Here is a 21,010-nt window from a genome sequence, read left to right as displayed (position 1 = left end):
ATATTTCGTATTTAAATACCTGATTATCAGTGAATACTCGGAATATGTGCAAATCGGCGTCGGGAGCGAATCCCAAACAGTCGGCCTTCGAAGCTATTACTCCGGCAACGAACGTTCCGTGGCCTAAGGCGTCGTCCAATGTGTCTTCTCCCGTCCAGTCGGTACGTTCACGGATCCGCCCAAAGTGAGGATGGTTACGAGCTAAGCCGGTATCAAACACGGCGACCTTTATACCTTCACCTGTAATGGACATGTGGCGGAAAACAGAGTCAATATATTGCTAATAGTTGAAGCAAAAGTTACTCTGTAAAGTAGCATCTTCGTTTAAGTCAACACTCTACCTAAAAAAATATAATACGCGGGCCAATAGCAGTGTTTTTGGTGGTAGGACCTCTTGTGGTTCCGCGCGGATAGGTATCACCGCCCTGCCTATTTCTGCCGTGAAGCAGTAATGCGTTTCGGTTTGAAGGGTGGGGCAGCCGTTGTAACTATACTGAGATCTTAGAACTTATACCTCAAGGTGTGTGGCGCATTTGCGTTGTAGATGTCCATGGACTCCAGTAACAACTTAACACCAGGTGGGCTGTGAGCTCGTCCAGTCAGCTAAGCAATAAAAAAAAAGAGTAAATCATTCAATTTAAAAACATCTTTTAAGATCGAATCTCACAGTTGATTCCAATACTTGGCAGGCGGCCGTTCATAGTATCATCATTCATATAATTCATGTTATCGTGTAGTTGCAGGGTGCTAATGTAAGATGAAGGCAAAATGAGGTCTTCAAATTCGAACGCAAGCCGACAGTTTTGAACTGTCGGGACTTCAGGCTTATTGTTAGAACAAATAGATACTTTAAATTCAATTGTTATCTTTCTTTTAAAATATCATAATCTTCAAAAAAAATGATAAATAATATCGGAGCATAATTTTATAATCAAACCATTTTACATTTCCACGATGTGATTTAGTTGGTTGATATTTTAATTAGGGAAAGATTATTTTGTTTTAGCAAGTTTTTTAAATTATTTTTCTCGCAAACATCGCCTTGTGGCGAGAATACGAATATCACAACCGGAATTAGAAATTCAATAAATAAACATCTGAAAGGATCATGTATAAGAAACAATGTGTGAAATACTACACCTATTTATACGCAAAGGCGTTATTTAAAAAAAAATCATACCACGAAATCGATGGTGCAGATGCAATTTTTTTTTCGCAAGATGAAGATTATATTGGTCATTATGTAGAATTTCATCAATTATTTGAGTTTAATAAAGTTTTAAAGTTCTAGTGATACCTTTACATCATGCCTACTTTAACTGTTTGCTACATTAAATGCAGTACCTACTTAAGGTGATTAAATAAAAGTAGGTCGTGTGGTCGGTTGGTTTTAAAACCTGCTGAATAATGTGACCACGCTGCATAAATGAATATGAAATTTCTAAATATATATTGTATATATATTTCCGAAAACTTTTTTTTAATTTTTTAATGCGGATTAGTAGTACGCCTGACAAGTTTCTTACTAACCCATAGGGCCATGCGCTTGCACGCATCCCATTCCGCGTTGCGTCTGACCAAGTTTTGGTGTGTTTGTTGCCTTAAGATATAATTATACACAGTTCATATTTTATCTATACTAATATATAAATCTACAGTGGTTTTTACGGATTTTCCGTTATAACTACTGAACCATGCATCCGATTGACTTGAAACTTGGTATTCATGTAGAAACTACATGTACTTAATGGATAGGCTAATATTTATATGAGTGTTGGACTTCCTACTAATAATGACAATAAATAATAAGGTTAATTTTAAATGCCCAACGAAGCGGGCGATTATATACGGCTAGTTTCTAAATAAAATTAACTTAATACTAATAAACAATAGTACCTGTGACACCAAGAGACCAAAGAACGTCTGCTTTCAACACAGAGGTGATCTGGCGCGGGACAGTCCGTAATAGTTTGCGTGACGTGTATCCATTCTACAACAATATCAATTGACGTAAATTAACTGTAATCGTAGGCAATTGTACGAATACATCTGTAATGAAACCCAATCAATGATACATTTTAAAAGACTGCTATTCTGAAATTTTTAAAATCGATTGTAGACTTACTGGTGGTAGGACGTCTTGTAAGTCCGCACGGGTAGGTACTACCACCCTGCCTATTTCTGCCGTGAAGCAGTAATGCGTTTCGGTTTGAAGGGTAGGGCAGCCGTTGTAACTATACTGACACCTTAGAACTCATACCTCAAGGTGGGTGGCGGCGTTTACGTTGTAGATATTTTTATTGGTTAGATGGATGGACGAGATCACAGCCCACCTGGTGCTAAGCGGTTACTGGAGCCCGTAAACATATATAAAGTAGATACCGCTACCCACCTTGAGATATGAGTTCTAAGGTCTCGAATTAGTTACAACGGCTGCCCCACCCTTCAAACCGAAACGAATTACTGCTTCACGGTAGAAATAGGCATGGTGGTGGTACCTACCCGGGCGGACTCACGAGAGGTCCTATGGGCTCCGGTTTACCGGAGGCGTTACTCTGTATTTAGTCAAAAATTTTCAGAACATAGCCGCTCGCTGGAGAGATCACGAAGTTGAAAATGACTTTAGAATAACCTTCGATATCGTTTTGTGAAAGAAACGCGAAGTTCTCAGGAGGATGCTAAAATAAACAATAAGTCAATGGTCAGCCTACTGAGTGTCTGTCTCGTTGGATCTGCTCAGTGCATCGAGACTCCGATCCGGCGGTAGGTTCTGCGAAGAACTGCTCTTGCTAGGGCTAGTGTCAGCAATTTTGTCAGGTTGAGCCCGAAAGCTAACCTACCCGTCCGGACGTAGCTGGAAAAGCCCATTCGGCTACAAGATTGGGGATAACGTCAATGCTGGTGAGTTATTGATATCAAACGCGGCCCTAATGTAGCGTTGGCGATAAATGAATGACAAAAGCTTAGAATTAGCGGCGGGCCTTGAACGAAGTTTAATCATGGTAAAGCGTTCATAAGCCCCAATTATATTATTATGCGTGTACCAAACTTCGGAATGACGTAATTCATGAAACGTAAACGAATTTACAACTTCTCGGTATCATCGACCAGCGCGTATGGCGTATAAACCAAGAGTATAATAGCTATTATTTTTTTAACACATCTTTATTGGTCTGGTCTTATCAACGTAGCTATGTAAAGGAATACTTCATACGTAATTGATACAAATTTCAAGACGTTCGATTATGTTGAAAGTTTGCCACGTATCAAGGACCGTGGATAATAGAATAGGATAAAAAAAGTAATATATATCACTATATATTAGGAGTGGGTGATATAAATCGTATATAGATTCAATATCTATATATCGCAGCAATATCGTTGAATCCGATATCGCCCCGCACGAAATCTATATATCGATATCAGCCGATACACGATATTGCTCGATGTGATGCGCATCGCCATATCGGACCGATTCGTGAATCGAAATCTATATTTCGATATCAGCCGATACACGATATTGCTCGATGTGATGCGCATCGGCATATCGTACCGATTTGTTAATATCAGCAATATTCGTTTGGTTCGTATCGAATCGGCCAGAGTGAGTGAGCGCACGATAGGGATATCATGTGATGAATGAAACAGAAACAGGCATTATCCATACAATTGTAAACCTTATATTTAAGTCCATATGTCTGTAGATTATTCTTAGCGTATCAGCAGGATACAATTAAGGAAAGAAGTTTCAACTTTCGACCCTAACTTGAATGCAGTATAGCCTATTTGCATCGTTGAATTTAATTTCACGCGCTTTGACCTTGAACTAGAATTTTTGGACAAGTGTTTATAAATACTTAAAAGTTTTTTGTGTTTGATTTTTAAAGTACACATTTTTCTATTTTTAGTTGAATCCAAATAATTGAGTTTATTTCTTGTGTTTGTATTAAACTTTTGAAATCTACACTCTTTTGGTATATTTTGTAATTTTAAATTAAGACACAAAATACTAAAAACTGAAAATAATGTAGCCATTCCTAAGCCTGGTAAAAGCATGAAGGAAAGTTTTTTTGATATTTTTATTTTCATGTTCTTTTTATTACTTTAAGATGATATTATAAATTGATATCAGAAAACCAACCGTATAACGTTGACTTAAATCTATATCTACTACGATATTATATCAGCGTATCGTTTCAAATCTCAAATATCATGAATCGAGAAAATCTACTAGCATCCATCAATGTATAGATTCAGAAAATATATAGATTCAATATCCGATATTGATCCTCGATATATAGATACGATTCGATACGCGGCAAAACCGATATTACCCACTCCTACTATATATTACGATCATACTATGTGTGCCATGAAATCGATAAAATAAAATTTAGAATAGAATAGAATGGAAATAATAAGATTTGGATGGTCCTGGGTACAATAATAATGATGCCCTATATATTAATAACGTTGAAGTTATCTTGGCCTAAAGGATAAGACGCTTCGAGTAATCGTATCGAAGCAACTTGCCCGTGTTCGAATTCCACAGGCAGGTACATATTTTTATAGGCGAATAGGATATACAAATTTTAGCACGTGTCCACTAGAAAGAAATAACATCTTTTAAGAAAATTATAATCAGCATAGTTCATAAACTTGCGTAATCTCTCGAAGTAGCGCGCGTCAGCCCGCACGGGTAGGTACCACCCACCAGCCTATTTCTGTCACGAAGCAGACATGCGTTCCAGTTTGAACAGCCATTATACAATACAATTGAAACTACGATCTCATTTTAAAATGGATTAGTGGTAGGACCTCTTGTGAGTCCGCGCGGGTGAGTACCACCACCCTGCCTATTTCTGCCGTGAAGCAGTAATGCGTTTCGGTTTGAAGGGTGGGGCAGCCGTTGTAACTATACTTGAGACCCTTAGAACTTATATCTCAAGGTGGGTGGCGCATTTACGTTTTGTATGTCTATGGGCTCCAGTAACCAATTAACACCAGGTGGGCTGTGAGCTAGCCACTATAAGCAATAAATAAAGAAATTACTTACGTCACGAGTTTTTCGAAGAGAGTGCAGTCCTCTTCCGCGATAATTCCGCCACCCAGAATACAAACAGCCCCCTGATCCACACTCATCCTAAACAAAGAGAACATACAGTGTCATAGAAAGATTCCCAATCTGAGATGTCCTCGTGTATTTGCTGTGGAGAATTTTGTTAAATTGGTTAATAAATAATACTAAATCCCGCCAAAAGCTTTTTTCAACTTTTCAATTTGTATTTTATTACGAAATCAGATCTGTTATTCTAGTTTTTGTTATATATAATTCTATTTTTGAATTATATCGTCGACAGAAACAATGATATATTATGATGACTACTAAGATACTAAACAATGTTAGAAAACTTGTACTGTAATTGTAATATTTTTGGTGCAATGAAGTAGTTCTATTTGTAAGCCATGTATTAAAATTGAGATGCTTTCTTAAGAATAAACGTAATTTCCGTAATAAAGTAAGTGTCTTCGGATGAAATTCAAATTATTTATTTCAAATTTTTTTATCGCTTAAATGGATGGTCGAGCTCACGGCTCACCTGGTGTTAAATGGTTACCGGAGCCCATAGACGTTTACAACGTAAATGCCGCCACTCACCTTGCGACATGAGTTCTATAGTCGCAGTTTTTACAATATAACTTCTTCCCCGCTCTACAAATCGAAACGCATCACTTCACGGCAGAAATAGGCAGGATACGGTACCTACCCGTGCGGACTCAAAAGACGTTAATCAGTCTTTACCATCAGCAATTACGCAAATCACAATTTTGCGGTTTTAATTTTTATTACACGATGTTATTCCTTTCATCGTGGAAGTTAATCTTGAACATTTGTTAAGTACGCATTTTATTAGAAAAATTAGCACCTGTTTGAGTGATTCAAACATGATGCATACACCGAGCGTCTGATTCTTTAGGCCACGATGACTTCTCGGAAAAATATATTTGTTGAATTTCGAAACAAATAATCAGTTGAGTTTTTAATGTTACATGAAATTGTTTGTTTAATGCTGTTGATAAGTCATAATACTATTTACTGCTAGAGGCCAAACTGTATTGCTACTACAAAACAAATTTCAGTCATCTTCATTTTTAACACAACCTGCTATCGGAGCATAGTTTATCAATCTCTCCTGCCTGCAATCACTCTGCGTAAATCTAGTGTATTCGCAGATATAAATTTTAACCATGTACATGGTTTTCAAATGAACTTTCCACCGATTTTACTCTAGTACTCTGACATTTATGTACAAAAGTGACTCAAAAGGGTATTTGGTGGTTTGACGATGCCAACTGCATGGCACTGGTGATGTTCATAAGACATCAAATTACTATCCAGTGGCCTGTGTATTTGTCGTCTTCTTTAGCAATAGAAAATTTTGAATGAATCAAATGTAATTATAATTCATATCGTATAAACAATAAAGTAAATATTTGGATCTGGTTTGGGAAAAACATATCTAATAACAAATACTTAATGATAGATATTGCACAATTTTTTTTACAAATTAGCAAACTGTGACCAGAATGGACCAGGATTTTTCATTCATTCATTTATCACAGCCTGTCCACTGTCCACTTCTGAACATAAGCTGGAATTTGGTGAAGTCCATGGGCGACGGTAACCATCACCATCAGGAGGGCCGTATGCTCTTATGCCTACAAGGGCAATAAAAAAAAAATGCCTGTCCAAGTGATCTCGAGTGCCACAGTGTGGACAGTCCAATGCCAGTTGCATCCAACGTGATCCAGTAATTCTCACTATGTCATCGATTCATCTGGTACATTTAAAATCAATGCTATAAATAATATAAAGTCAACAAAATACTTTCATCTTGAAATTTAGTTTTATAAATTTTAAAGATGTTCATTGGAAATACATCGCACTAGCTTTTGCCCGCAACTTGGGCCGCGTGGAAGTTACTTTGGCATAACACTCAATTTTATCCGTCTCTGCAAATTACGTAGAAATTGAAAATATTTTGATGAATAATAGAATGTTAAAGAGCTCTATTCAAGGTACCAAATCACGCTTATTAACCAACTTCAAAAGAGGAAGTTATCAATTCGACCATAATTTTTTTATCTATGAATGTTCACCGATTTGTCGAAAATGCTTGAACCGATTGGGATAATTCTTTTTTTGTTCGAAAGGATAGACTTCCCAAATGGTCCTGTAATCATCAAGATCTGATGAACAGATCCTGGAGAAATCCAGAAAAATCTATAATGGCGTTCCTCAATAAATGGTTACCTAACAGTCCTAACACTGAAATAATTGTTCAAATTGGACAAGTAGTTCCTGAGATTAGCGCGTTCAAATAAACAACCTCTTCAGATTTATAATATTAGTATAGAGGTTGTGAGGTAAAATGTAGTGTGTCACACGAAGATACAATGTTGTTGTTGTTCATTGGTTGGATTCCAAGGTTTCATTCTATTTATAATACGTACTTTGCGTATATGCTGATAAAATTGTAAGAATTGTAAGGAAGTTAATTGAAGTAAGATTAAAATCAGCATACAGATATTTTTCAAACTATGTCCTGTGGCCATGGTTTTTTTCTCTAGAAATTTTGTATAAACAGTCTTACAAATGAAACTCACAACTCATGCACTATGAATCTAAATTTGGATAGTGATAAGCCAGTACAATCACTTTAACATATAAATTGCCCATGCAATAATAAATTAGTAAGTAAATATTTGCTTTATTTAGTCTATATTTGTCTTACCTCTTTAACATACTTTATGGACCGTGTGACTTGACGTTGGGCTGTGACCCGTCGAACTGCTGGGTGATCTTGCAGGGCTTCCAATGCTTTTCTTCCTGCATTTTCTAGGACAACAACATCAAAGTCACTAGGATATTCTTTGGCTGGATTGTTGCGTTTAATAATCTTCCAGTCTGTTATCTGTGAACAAAATATTGGGTAGTAAAATTAATGTATTTTTTTACAACAAACATTATTTTTGTTACAGCTCAGACCTGATACTTCTAGATTAAATCATCTGTTTTACATAATGCTTTATAAAATTTGTGTGATGTACATATAAAGCCAGCCCTAAGTTTCTCGCATATTCTGAATCGATGATGAAGCCACAATGATTTAAAAGCACAAGTTTAGAGCAATTAGAAAAGCCATAGTTTAGGATTATCAAAAATTTTAATAGGACTCCTTCTGTTTAGAGCATAATGGAAGTGTACTGTGGAGCTGGTACAGCTGATGGTTGAATTAAATTAAATTCAATATAGTTCATTTGGAGAGCCACTTCTCGACTATAGACACAGGTCTTGACCACTACATATGCTATTGCTCGACTATGAACATAGGATTCCTCTTTATATTATAAAATTTTATAAATCTAAAATAACTAAAACTACAATTTGGCATGGGTATTTAACAAATAAAAACATAATTTAAATGCGGAAGTTGATAGTGTCATATTACTATCTGTTCTTTGTATACACTGTAGTTTTTATTATTAATTACACTAAGACTGGCTGAATTAAATGATAAGAAATTGATAATAACAACACATAGATTCACACTAAATGTCAATAACACAATATCTCACTGCGAGATAAGCAGTCATATATTTTTTATTCATATTAATGATTTAAATTTGGAATACTGTTAGTTGGGTGGGATAGCAATAACATGTACTTATTATTTAAAAAATAATAATGACAGGTTAGACATTGAATATTTCTGACCTGGTTTCCTATCCCTCAAGCACTAACCACTGATTGAGAGCCACCAAGCTTCCCAAGCCTTTTTTAATATGATTGCAGTTAGGATTGTTAATTGTTTTTTAAATAGGTGTCCAATAGATCCGCCTCTACTATATATTAACCTTAGGACTTGTATAAATGCAATAGCTGTTTCATTTTAGTTCTGCTTTTATAGTGGCTATTTATTTATTTATGAAATATATTTGGCTATCTGTGTGTAGTTTTATACCATTTTCTCAATGAGTGTCGGTTCAGATTATAAAAAAATAAAATGGAACAAGAAAATCCTTATTTGTACATTTAAGGACATCAATTTAGGGCTCTACACAAATAATATCATTGTCATCCTAATGGGGTATAATTTTATCTTGATGTTACTATTGAGAGATTTAATTCTAAGAGATTTTATGGATGAGGCCGAAATTGCACTCAAATTACTCATAAAGTTATTGCATTAAGTCAAATGTGCAACTAATGCTCTTGGTTTTAGTAAGCAATTGATATATAAAACTGAATTAGATCATCCACCTTAAAAAGAATAAAGGGCCAAAGTCTGCTTAGTCCTACTCCTAGTCCTAGTTCTATAATTACAACATCAATAGTTGAAGATGTCTTTTAACTTCAGATCCTCTTGATCCACTATTGGTGCTTTAAGGTATTCCAACCAGCAGTTATAGTTCTTGTCGAACAAATCAAATGTGACGAATGGTTTACCCACTGAATTTACCGCCTGATCTTCTTAGTGAGTAGCGTTTTTGATAGTAGATTCAGCAAAGCACTGTCCTAGGCAAAGTTGCTAGGGTAAGCCTTGTACATGTCGGGTGAATATAGTGTAACCTCTCCAGGTTAGTAGCATAGGCAGGCAAAGAGAAGCAAAAAAGACTTTAGTTTTTGAGTAACTAAAATCTTTTCCAGGAGTAAGTTACTTGTTTTTTAAATATTAACTTTAGCTACAATACAATGCGTTTACTACAAGATGAAAGTAAAAAATGAAGTAAGTATTTAAAAATATTATTTCATGACGCAAGTAAAGTTTCATAAGAAGGCATATGTACAACAGAAGGATTGAAGTAATATAATTCTGAAAATTAAACGTATATTTAGATTTATTAAAATTTATAGCATTGTATTTTTATATTTTAAAAATTCATAATAATATTTGGATACTTACACCTGCACTGGTTAGAGCGGCATTTACATAATTTTCTCTTGTGCTCCTGGGATAGTATCCTTTAAATGTTATTATGTGCTGACTTTTAACAACATCGGTAGTGAACTCGTATTGAACACGTTCAGACTCAGTGGTATTGCAATTTTCATTTTTTTCACGCACTTCTTTAGAAGAAATTAATAAGATAGGGAGATAAAGCATTACACTTAGAAGAATTGTATGGGTGAACCCCATTTTATGTACTTATTTTAATCACATTGTTGCATGCTATGTTTAATTTACTTATTATATAAAAATATCTACATTGAAACATCTAGCATTGAAAAACTATTAAAATATTTTTTGTCAAATGTATCGTGTGGCGTAAACTGTGATAATCTGTGATTTGATGTGTGTTGCTGTGTATTTTTTTTAAATGATTTTGACCTGGTAACTAACATTTTTAGGTCAAATCTTATATTAATTTTAATGAAAACTTTTATGATAAATGATAATTATTATGAAATGAAATGAAGTTGATTAATATGAAACATGGCATGAAATGAAATGAAAATGAAATGAAAGGAAATGAGATGATATGAGATGAAATATAATCTCAGCAAAATGGTGATCATTTACTGCCACTTTTTAGTAGACTTTTTGGAGGATCCAGAGAAGTTATGTTCAGCGACTTTGTTTCGTTTTCCCACATTTACATGTACTTTCACAGATACTAAGCAGTTAATAAACCACCGTTAATACTCATTTAAATCTGAAAAAACATTACTCAGACAAAATAAAACAAATCCCACAACTTCACTTTTCGCGCTTCCGCCAAAAAGTAAACAGATTAAAATGAAAGATGTGGTGTCGTGGGACACCAGGTAGGAACAAAGTTCCTTCGGCTAATGTAGAATCGACACAATTTGCAAAAAAAAAATCGTGCTCAATTTTATGTAGGTTTTCTTGATTTTTCTCTTAAATTTTGCTGATTAGTTTTTATTTAAGTGCAGGAAAGTATGTAAAAGTAAAAGAAAAAGGGAGAAAGAGAAAGGTATTATACACTACTCGCTTGTGTATGCGACTGTCGCGCCTGCGCACGTCTCATTTAACGGTTTTATTCCACGCACTTTTTTCGACGGATTTTTTCTTACGGTTTTACTATCACATTTTTTTCAGTTCGGCCGCGCAGCAAAATCCCTATCCCCTCCAAGCCTGCCGTAAGGAACTAAGGAGGCCTACAAAATGTCGTCGTGTCTTCTTGTTGACCATCCCGCGATGCTTCAAAACAAAAGTTTTTAGCCAGTACAAAAACAAGATCCGTAAGAGAAGACCTATAAACCAAGTTCAGGTTTTACATATGTCCTGGTTGTGATACCTATGTCCAACAGTATAATAGATAATTGTGGGCTGTTCGTATTGATAGTACTGTTTGAAGATGGATGGATTAATAGTGTCTCGAAGGCCTTTACGAGTTTCTACAGGACAGATAGACGAGGTTACGGTCACCTCGAAGTGGTGGGATTTGTCAACAACCGCCCAATCGCCTCCGAAGGAAACCCGACATCTTGGGGCCAGCTACTTCGTGAATGCATCAAGTACCAGATCGGAATCGCAACCCATGAGGAGATCTGAGCGAACTGATGTTATATGCTAGTAGTATTGATAGTAGTATTATGTCGAATGCTTTAACGAGTTCGACGAGTACGGTTACCAAGAAGTCATTTTAGATTCTTCAGATCCACTATCGGTGCTTTTAGATCTCTCAAGCACTGGTCACCGTCCTCGTCGAACTCGTCGATTACGACGAGCGAACTAACCCATAGATACAGCCCGCTGAGTTTCTCGCCGAATCTTCTCAAGGGGTAGCGATTCCGTTCCGTTGGTAGATTCTGTGAAGCGCTGCTCTTGCTAGGGCTAGTGTTAGCAAATTCTCTCAGGTTGAACCCGTGAGCTCACCTCGCCGTCCGGGCGTAGCTGGAATAGCCCTTTAGGCTATCCAGCGAATAGGTAGGGAAAAGAAAAAGAAAAAAAAGAGATACTACATAAGTGCTAGGTACTACCATTTCTTTTTACATTAACCACTAACGCAGCAAAAATATGCTATTATTAGAATCATTTTGAAAAGAGAATTAAGAGTACAATCGATGACAATAGAAGTCAAATGTCCATTTATTGATTATAGTAAAATAGCTCCTAGGATATCTCAAAATAAACCAACACTGTTAGCGATCAAGAAGAGCGGGTCAATAGCCTGTGTTTTTTCATTTCAGCATATTTCTTGATTTTTTTATTTTTTTTTCTAATATATCATTATTACGGCAATCAAAAACCTTTATGTACAGCTACTGTGCCGACGTACAAATTAACTATGTAGTTATGAATCGCATTAACTTGGTTAGGGTAGTTTTCCAAATAAGTTCACATACTCGTATAGACAACAATCCAATAATCGTTCTACCACCGGCACACCGGCTCGGTAGCTCTTCCTTTTGTTGCTTACTCCATATCGAGGGGTGAAATACTATTTGGCATAAGCAACATTTTTGCAACATTACAAGAGCCATTTAAAGTTTGAAATCTGAATAAATATCATGACAATAAACTTCTTCAACTATTTGAATGGGGTTTCAATTCAAAACATCGAATTGCTGATGCTAATACCAAATATGACCCTTAATTACAAAATTAAATGTCGCGTATTAAACGAAATATCGCTTATAACAAATAGGCTTTCAGCCTACTTTCAGCCCTCGATCTAGTAAAAAGGTAACAGTCTCTCTCCTGCTAAAGTAAAACGCAACTTACAAAAATGACAGAGTCAAAATTACTGTTATTGATGTTGATTTACACTATTTACGTTTATTTATTTTTTATATTTTAGAATACTATGTATCTGCGAAAACTCTTTGATCATATCGAATTTCTTCATTCTGTTTAAATATTTAATTTCCTTGGTTGTCACCTAGACTACTTTTTCCACAAATGGCCTTCAACTTGGAAAGCCGGTTTCCTAAGGCCCCAAAATACGTTACACTTCTGGATCCTGGAGCTTATCAAATAAGTGATACTGATACTAAAAAATGGAACAAAATTGCATTTAATTCATCTACTCCGCGAAATATTCGCAATGAAAAGAAATTATGGACGCACGCCATTTATAATCCTGAATACAGGAAAAAAATACCAAATTGCCCAAGTATGATGTCACGACAGCCACGTTTTCCATATGAAAGCTATACCAAATTTGATTTGGTAGAAGAGTTTCTTTGCAACTGCGGAGTAGATAATGTCTGTACTTGTTCAATGAAAACAGAATTGGTCGACAGTGTAAAATGCCAAGGGAAAATTCCAAAACGTATATTTAAAGGCCTCACACTACAATCCGCAGTAAGTGCTGATTATCAATCAGAACCACCAGTATCAAAAAGTATCAATATTAATACTACTGGCTTCAATGGTTTTTCAACTGATTTTTATAGAGGATGGAAATGGAGTAAATGGACTTCTCCACGCTTAAAATACTCAATTGACCAGAGCCCTGGACCTGGATACTATGATATCGAAAAAGAACCAGATAAAACGAAACTTTGTGCTGAGCAGTGTAGATTTCACAAACGTAAAAAATCAAAACAACTTCGTTTTATCGAAATGATTCAGGAAAGAAATATAATTGAAGGGAGGCCAGGACCAACTGATTATGATCCAAAAGAAATTAAAGCGGGAGAACAAAATATAACATTTGGTAAGTGTGTTAGGTTTTGTAAATCAAGCACTGAAATAAGGCCTGGACCAGCAGATCACTCTTTGCGTAGAGATTTTGACTTGATTGAAAATAATGTTGTTTGTCATGCAAAACTTCCAAACCCAGCTCCTTTCAATGTTAGGGCTGATAGATTTAAGTCCCGAAAAGATGATGGCCCTTGTGCAGCCACTTATTCTCCAAAACCAATTTCGTGTAATTTTACAAAATGCACAGCTGTGCCATTTGGTTCCTCTGCAAGCAGATTCAAAGATCAATTTGAAAGTGATCAAGAAGACCAGTCAGCTATTGACGATGAAACAAATGAATTAAAGTCAAACGTCCCACAGCTCTCATCAAATTTCAAATCAAAGACTGTTCGATTTAAGCCATTGGTAAAAAAAAAGGATGAGCCCAGCCCAGCAGATTTAGGACCAGTAGTTAATAAAATGTTATATAGATCGTTGCCGCTGCAGCAAATGGCACCATTTTTTTCTTCAGAAGGCCGTTTTATGCCGTGGAGAAATTGGATATCGATATTTGGGAATGTTAAAACCCCAGGACCTGGATATTATGATGTAACAAATTATTCAAAAAAAAACATAGCAGTCCATCATGGTCCACTTTCTCGTAGCTTACGTTTCAAAGTACCTGTAGATCGAACACCTGCCCCTAATGCTTACATCGTTGGTGGTGGTATTGAAACTATATTAAGAAGCCATAATCATAGATTAAAAGAAAATACGACGTCACATCAGGCTTTATTTTCAAAAGAGCCTGCACCATTTCAGCTTTCATTAGAAGAACGTGAAACACTTCTAATAAATAAATCAATAAATTTACTTAGTGTTGACGATAATTTCCAAAACTGATGATAATCAGTATTACTATTCGGTTACCTTTCAAAAGCAATGAAAATGTATTGCAACAGTAAAAAGAGGGTGGCTTGTGGAATATAAGCTATTTATTGACTTCATTTTTTTGAATCTTATACAAATAAATTATATTCTTTGTATTAAGTGTGTGATATCAAATTACTTCATGCATACCATCTAAATACATAGTTTTAACATTGTTTTTAATTGGGTCGAGAACAACTACAGTATAAATAAACAGAGAGGACTAAGTAGAGATTCATCATATTATACGTAATCGAAATGCTCTCCTTATATTAATTAATCCGCCTTTACATTGAGACAGTTTAAGTTTAAGTTACATCCATTTATTTATCCCTAATACACTATTAGAAATAAAAATATAACGAGGTATTAGTAATAAACCGTATCTACTTGTATAAGAATTTAAGTTTTGAATTCGATCTCTGTTATTCCTCATTATGATGATACACATTTCTTGAAGTTTGAAAAAAATTACCGAAAAGTGACTCCCTTATTAAATATGACATGGAACAATTTACCGATAATAGGCATGTTACCGTTTACAGGTATTTGAACTGAACTACTTGTCCACGTAGGGTTCTAAAGGATTGTTTGAGTTGGTATCGTTTTATTCTTTTTAGCATTGCTCGTCCATAGTAAGTTTTCACGTTACTTTTTGCTCCACTCCATTTACCACCCATAATATATCTAACACACCTCCCTTTTTTTTTTTTTTTTATTTTTTTTATGATTGAAGGATTACTGGTGGCCCGGAGGCCTTTCCAGCTTCACCAGGACAGGTGGGCGAGCAAATGCTCAGCCAGGAGGGGAACACACCTCCCTGTTTTCTCCACAGCTGTATGAAATTTACTTTTTGAAAGAAAAGTTCTGGGCGGTATTCAGTAGTTTGACTGTGCCATCTCTATGCTGGTACCATAGAGTTAGTACTTTAACTTGTTAACTCCATGGCTGGGATCCACAAACGTAGAAGACAAAAGTAGTGTATTATTTTGACTATCGTTTCAATAGATATTTGCGATCACATTATTGCGTCGACAGCTTACCGTAAAGAGTGGTGCTTAGTTCGATCTCTGTAGCCAGCATAAAAACGTTTCTTACATTGCCATTTTTGTAAACAAGCGCATTGGAAAGCTTGCATATTGTCTGTAATCTATATTAGAAAATAATATTAATATTTTTGAAAATATGTACAACGTTCTCAGTATCCGCGTCTGTCTTACTCAACACATCACTACTGCTAATGAGTTGGGTAGACATAGAATTGGGTATAAATGACAATAATTGTCTAGGCGTAGGTATAGTAACTTTACTAAACTAGTCTGTGGTCTAAGCTTTCCTTAATCTATGCAATGTTTTTTAATCTAATATATTAAGTGTATAATCTATGTTTTTAATTTTAACTCTAAATAAATTAAGGCCTTATTATTTTTTAGTTTAAAAATATTTTAATAGACTAATCTTACTTTTTAAGTTTTATAGTGTATCAAACAATCAAAGTTCGGCGATTTAGCAGGAATTTAAGTTTTTATATCGTGATAAACTTTGATGAAATTGGATAGGTTATAGGAAGCCACTATACTCGTTTTATTTATTTATCCTACTTACAATTTAATCAAATACGACCAAAAAAAAGAACTATCTATTCCAAATTACATTTGATAAATACGTACATATTTACCTGAAACTTCAATAACCATCAATTTTAATAAAATGTCTAAGCTAGGAGCTCTTCACATAACCAAGCACAGTGGTGCCAAACAGACCGCTACAGTTATATTTTTTCACGGATCTGGTACGTTTCAAGTTTCTAAATTGCCTTTTAATCAGATATTTCTTAATAAAACATTTAAGAATGAAATGATTTGAACCTTTGGATGCAAATTTTTGTTTACTGTCAATTAAAAGTAATAATTTGCCTTTTCTACTGGCTCTTAAGATCATAATAATATACCTCAATTTGGTCAATTTGCTACAATGTCTTGAGTAACAAGTTAAACATCTCAGTGCCTAGACATAGTATCTTTATGAAATTTCTGAAAGTAGGTACCAAAAAATTTTGTGTTTATGAATCAATAAAAGTAAAATAATCATATAAATTTTTAACATTAAAAACAATCGTTACCAGAAAATATTTTTATTTTCTCCTACCTACGCCGAAAGTTAGGTTTTCATCCCGCTCTACCGGGAAGAAAGTGTAACTTTTCCTCCCGTTGTACAGGGAAGAAAGTGTAACTTTTTTGGGTACAAGTGCGCATGCGCGTTAGTTCTACGTTTGCTCTTACGCACCTAAAATTCTCCGCCATTGTTGTGCTCGGGTAATTTGCAATATTGTGTTTAGCGTAAAAGTGAAATAAACAAAAGGCAATAAAATTTTATAGTGAAGTATTAAACAAAGATGAGTTCAACAGACAGTTCTTATTCAATTAGTAGTATTTAAAAATTAAAAAACAGTTAAATTGCTTTTTTTATGAGTACGGGGGCTCCGCCCCCCCTACCCCCAGCCAGGGCATCGCCCCTAGACCCCGGCTCGGTACTCCACGAATGTTCGGCATGGTAGGAGAAAAAATAGTATGTGCACTGCGGGCGAAAATTTGGATTTTTCTCCAGCATGTTAGCCATTTACATGCGGAAGGAAATGTCCAACTTTTCTCCCTTAGTGCACAATATACTATTATAAGATTTGAAATTAATTTTGCAACTTTTTAATAAAAATTTAACTTAATTCCAAAAAAATGCTTACAAACTAACTATTCAAAGTATTGGCCATTACTAGCCACATCTTTTCCATCATCCTGGCAGAGATTGAATACTTTGAAATACAGTAATTCCCATATAACACGGTAGATTGGTTCCGCATCATAAGAGTATTTTCACATATCGCATAATTATATAGGGTCATACAAGCGTATGACCGTACTTATGACCGTATGACCGTAATTATATGGGGTCATACGCTTGTATGACTACTATGACAGATTACTATGAATGTGCTATGTACAAATATAATACAATATAACCAATGTTTTCACAATTCAACAACTAGGAACAAAAATTTTATAAATTAACTATTTTTTAACAACACAATTGACACAATGTGCAAAGGTATGTGAAATTGATTATAAATTTCACAATATAAAATTATGTATAACTTAAAATCCCTGTGTTATATTATGATGGAATACCCATGTTCGATGAGGGACTGAAATTGCATATTAATATGTGTTATAAAAGTACCGTGTTGTAAGTCTGATTTTTTTTTTGTTGCTTAGTTGGGTGGACGAGCTCACGGCCCACCTGGTGTTAAGTGGTTACTGAAACCCATAGACATCTTTTTTTAAATAAATAATAAATGAATAAATATTTACTAACAATCACGCCACGTTAACTGGTCCCGTGATAAGTTCGTAAAGAACTTGTGTTACAGGTACCAGATAACCGAAATAAATGTAAGATTTTTATTATACACATACATATATTTAATATACATCCATAACCCTGGAAAAGACATTTATATTTATCATACAATTATCTTTCCTTGACGGGATTCGAACCCGCGACCCCCCTGTGTAGTGACCATGTCACTTACCACTACACCAGACGGTCGTCTACGACGTAAATGCGCCACCCACCTTGAGATATAAGTTCTAAGGTCTCAGTATAGTTACAACGGCTGCTCCACCCTTCAAACAGCCTTACTGCTTCACGGAAGAAATAGGCAGGGTGGTGATACCTACCCTCGCGGACTCACAAGAGATCCTACCACCAGTAAACCGCTTACTGTAGTATTGTTTTTTTGAGGCTATCCATGAATTAAGCCATTATTCAATGTCTGCATTTGAGTGAAACTACTAGCCAAGCCCATGTGCCATCAAGTATAATAAATAAAAATTCATGCATGTGCAAGCATCATGCATGTGATCAATGCAGTGTATAAAGTTCAAACATGTGTTATGTCGTAGTTTTCTACGATTTCTATAATCTAATAATTGGACGGGTGACATTGATAGAAAGATGAAAGTAGTACCATGTCTTAAGTTAAAATTTCTTGAGGCAATAGTTCTGCTGTTATTGTGCTACTGATGTCAAAATCTTGAAAAGCGTTAAAATGTCAATTAATTACTAAAACTACACTGAGTATTTTAAAAATATTTAAATCGGTTATAGACCAATATAAATATTACCAAGAAACATTTTAAATAGTAACTGTTTTCAATTAATGCCATAAGGGTCAACATAAAACAAAATATAAATCTAAACAATGAATTTTCCTATTTCAGGATCCACAGGGGCTGATATCAAAGAATGGGTTAGATTAATGGTTGAACAGTTTTCTTTTCCACATGTGAAAGTTTTGTTTCCGACTGCACCCTTGCAGCCATACACGCCTGCCGGTGGTATGATGAGCAATGTTTGGTTTGATAGAGCTAATATTACACCAGATGTTCCTGAAAAACTGGACTCATTAGCCAGAATTGAAACTGAAGTAAAGAATCTTATAAAAACTGAAAATGATGCTGGAATACCCAGTGATAGGATTATAGTTGGTAAGTTTTTAGTATTAATACAACCCAATTGCTGATGTCCATGACTGACAGTACTTACCATCAGATGGGCTGTACGCTCATCTTCCTTCTGGGGCCAAGAAAGAGATAAACAAAACCTGCTTTGATTTTTATTTTATCCTAATATCATACAAAAATCCAATAAGGATACATATTTATACCACCAAAGGTAGGATTTTTTTTGTGTGATAGACATATAAAATGGTTTCATTAAAGCCATTCAAGCATGCTCACATGATCTACTCTAGTCATGTAAAATTATTACAATCTTGATTTTATTCAAATAATAATATTATTTTGTTTCTTTTTCATGAACGCAAGAGAAGTTTACTCTATAATTTGAGTTTAAAATAAAAATTAAAAGTACCTTAATAGTGAAGGCTTATTATATAGTTATGTGACAAACAAAACTGTAAGCTTAGAATATTGCTCCATACAACAACAATACTGAACAGATCCTTTGTCAATGTTTAAAGATAGACTTGTACTAGTTCCATTTATGCATAAAATAATGCAATTTGGAAACTTTTGGAAAAGAGCAAGAACTCAATTTCTTGTCTATTCTTCTTATTAGTGACACTTCATTGCCAATCGGTAGTAATATCATGAAAATCTGAAATTGCCCTTGATGGCCTTCTTGAATGAAAAACTTTTATTGAAACCCTTCAGGACAAATTTATGTAGTTCAGTCTCTGTGTTTCATATTTTGAGTCATCTTATTGAAATGTTTCCTTTTTTAAGTTCTCCATTACATTTTTACTTTCCAAAGTATTGTATAGTATGTTCTATCTTACATTTTAAATGCTAGGCAAGATATTGCCCAATATTATTGAAAGTTTTGTAAATTACAATCAAATTGTTTAGATGGTTTTCCAAAACACCACACACAAAATTATTTTTACTGTGTAACTGCATGATTCGAATACAGATCTAAAACCTCAGAAGCACATATTTAAAAAGACACAGAACATGAGCAGAGGCCCTTTACCATGCTATTTCTGCTGCAAGGCAGTAATGTAGTGGAGAAGAGTCAGTAATATATATAATTGGGATTTGACATATTTCAAAGTTTTTCCAGCTAGTTGTCATTTTATAATTTATGTTTCAGGTGGATTTTCCATGGGAGGTGCACTGGCTTTTCACACTGGCTACAGATGGGATAGAAAACTGGCTGGGGTGTTTGCATTCAGCTCCTTCTTAAATTATAATTCAGCCGTTTATGATGAATTGAAAAATAACACAGGTGTAACATGTAAGTAAAATTAAATTGAAAAGATCGAATAATTTTGTGTAGATAGCTGGAGGAACGGATTTGTTGCGACCTTTCGTCAATGACCCAGTGGGTGGTGCTGGTCCAAAATGTTTTAGTTGAAAAATTGTAAAATTTCAGATCCACCCTTGCTGCAAATTCATGGTAACCAGGACGATTTAGTACCCCTGAAATGGGGAGAGGAAACATATCAGAAGTTGAAAAGTCTTGGAATTCAGGGAAGTTTTTTCGTTCAAGAAAGATTGGGGCACTCGTTGAATAGACGAGGCATTAAGATTATTAAAGATTGGATCGATGAAAAGTTGCCTAATTCATAACATACTAATGTTCATAAAATTTTATGGTTGCCGTAGTGATTTTTAATATTATAATGTTGTTATTGAATAATTTGTAATTTCTCTATGTATAAATGTTTTATCAGTTCCTTAAAGGACTTTTTATCATTTATATTCCAGCACAAACTCACTCGCACCGTTACTGATGGCCTACAACGTACCGTTAGGATCCTATTGTGATAGCTGAAACTATTCAAAGACGAGCGTGCTAATTTGGCGATAGAGGTTACCGAAGCTAATTAACACCGAGAAAAC

At 35.0% G+C, this 21,010-nt stretch overlaps 2 protein-coding genes and 1 long non-coding RNA gene across 5 annotated transcripts in view; 1 reads left to right on the top strand and 2 right to left on the bottom strand.

Annotated features, from left to right (window-relative positions):
* LOC101735340 (membrane-bound transcription factor site-1 protease) overlaps positions 1 to 10,358 on the bottom strand; it is a 32,351-nt gene extending 21,993 nt beyond the window's left edge. The window contains exons 1-5 of the mRNA XM_038011048.2: positions 9,969 to 10,358; positions 7,797 to 7,976; positions 5,057 to 5,143; positions 1,897 to 1,990; positions 20 to 240 (exon numbers count right to left, since the gene is read on the bottom strand). Coding sequence (XP_037866976.1) covers positions 20 to 240; positions 1,897 to 1,990; positions 5,057 to 5,143; positions 7,797 to 7,976; positions 9,969 to 10,202 — 816 coding nt within the window. The 5' untranslated portion in view covers positions 10,203 to 10,358. The remainder of the gene's footprint in view (positions 1 to 19; positions 241 to 1,896; positions 1,991 to 5,056; positions 5,144 to 7,796; positions 7,977 to 9,968) is intronic.
* Positions 10,359 to 12,755: 2,397 nt separating this feature from the next.
* LOC101746581 (lysophospholipase-like protein 1) lies at positions 12,756 to 20,850 on the top strand. Of its 3 annotated transcripts, XM_038011077.2 has the most exons (5): positions 16,932 to 17,141; positions 17,564 to 17,690; positions 18,866 to 19,132; positions 20,259 to 20,402; positions 20,541 to 20,850. In XM_038011077.2, exons 2-5 carry the CDS (start codon positions 17,681 to 17,683, stop codon positions 20,735 to 20,737), a joined length of 618 nt encoding a protein of 205 aa, XP_037867005.1. In that variant the 5' UTR covers positions 16,932 to 17,141; positions 17,564 to 17,680; the 3' UTR covers positions 20,738 to 20,850. The 3 variants fall into 3 exon arrangements, with proteins under 3 accessions (XP_037866984.1, XP_037866993.1, XP_037867005.1); XM_038011056.2 differs by lacking the exons at positions 16,932 to 17,141; positions 17,564 to 17,690 and adding an exon at positions 12,756 to 13,692; XM_038011065.2 differs by lacking the exons at positions 16,932 to 17,141; positions 17,564 to 17,690 and adding an exon at positions 15,877 to 16,380.
* On the bottom strand, positions 14,636 to 15,734 carry LOC110386625 (uncharacterized). Its single transcript, XR_002431734.3, has 2 exons — positions 15,405 to 15,734; positions 14,636 to 15,284 (listed from the first exon to the last, which is right to left on the bottom strand). It is a non-coding gene; the product is annotated as an uncharacterized LOC110386625 (long non-coding RNA).
* Positions 20,851 to 21,010: the final 160 nt, after the last annotated feature.

The sequence above is a fragment of the Bombyx mori genome, chromosome 1 (genome assembly GCF_030269925.1).
Source record: "Bombyx mori chromosome 1, ASM3026992v2".
In the NCBI taxonomy this organism is placed as follows: domain Eukaryota; kingdom Metazoa; phylum Arthropoda; class Insecta; order Lepidoptera; family Bombycidae; genus Bombyx; species Bombyx mori.
The sequence above is the reverse complement of the archived record's forward strand: the minus strand, read 5'-3'. Positions and strand labels throughout refer to the sequence as shown.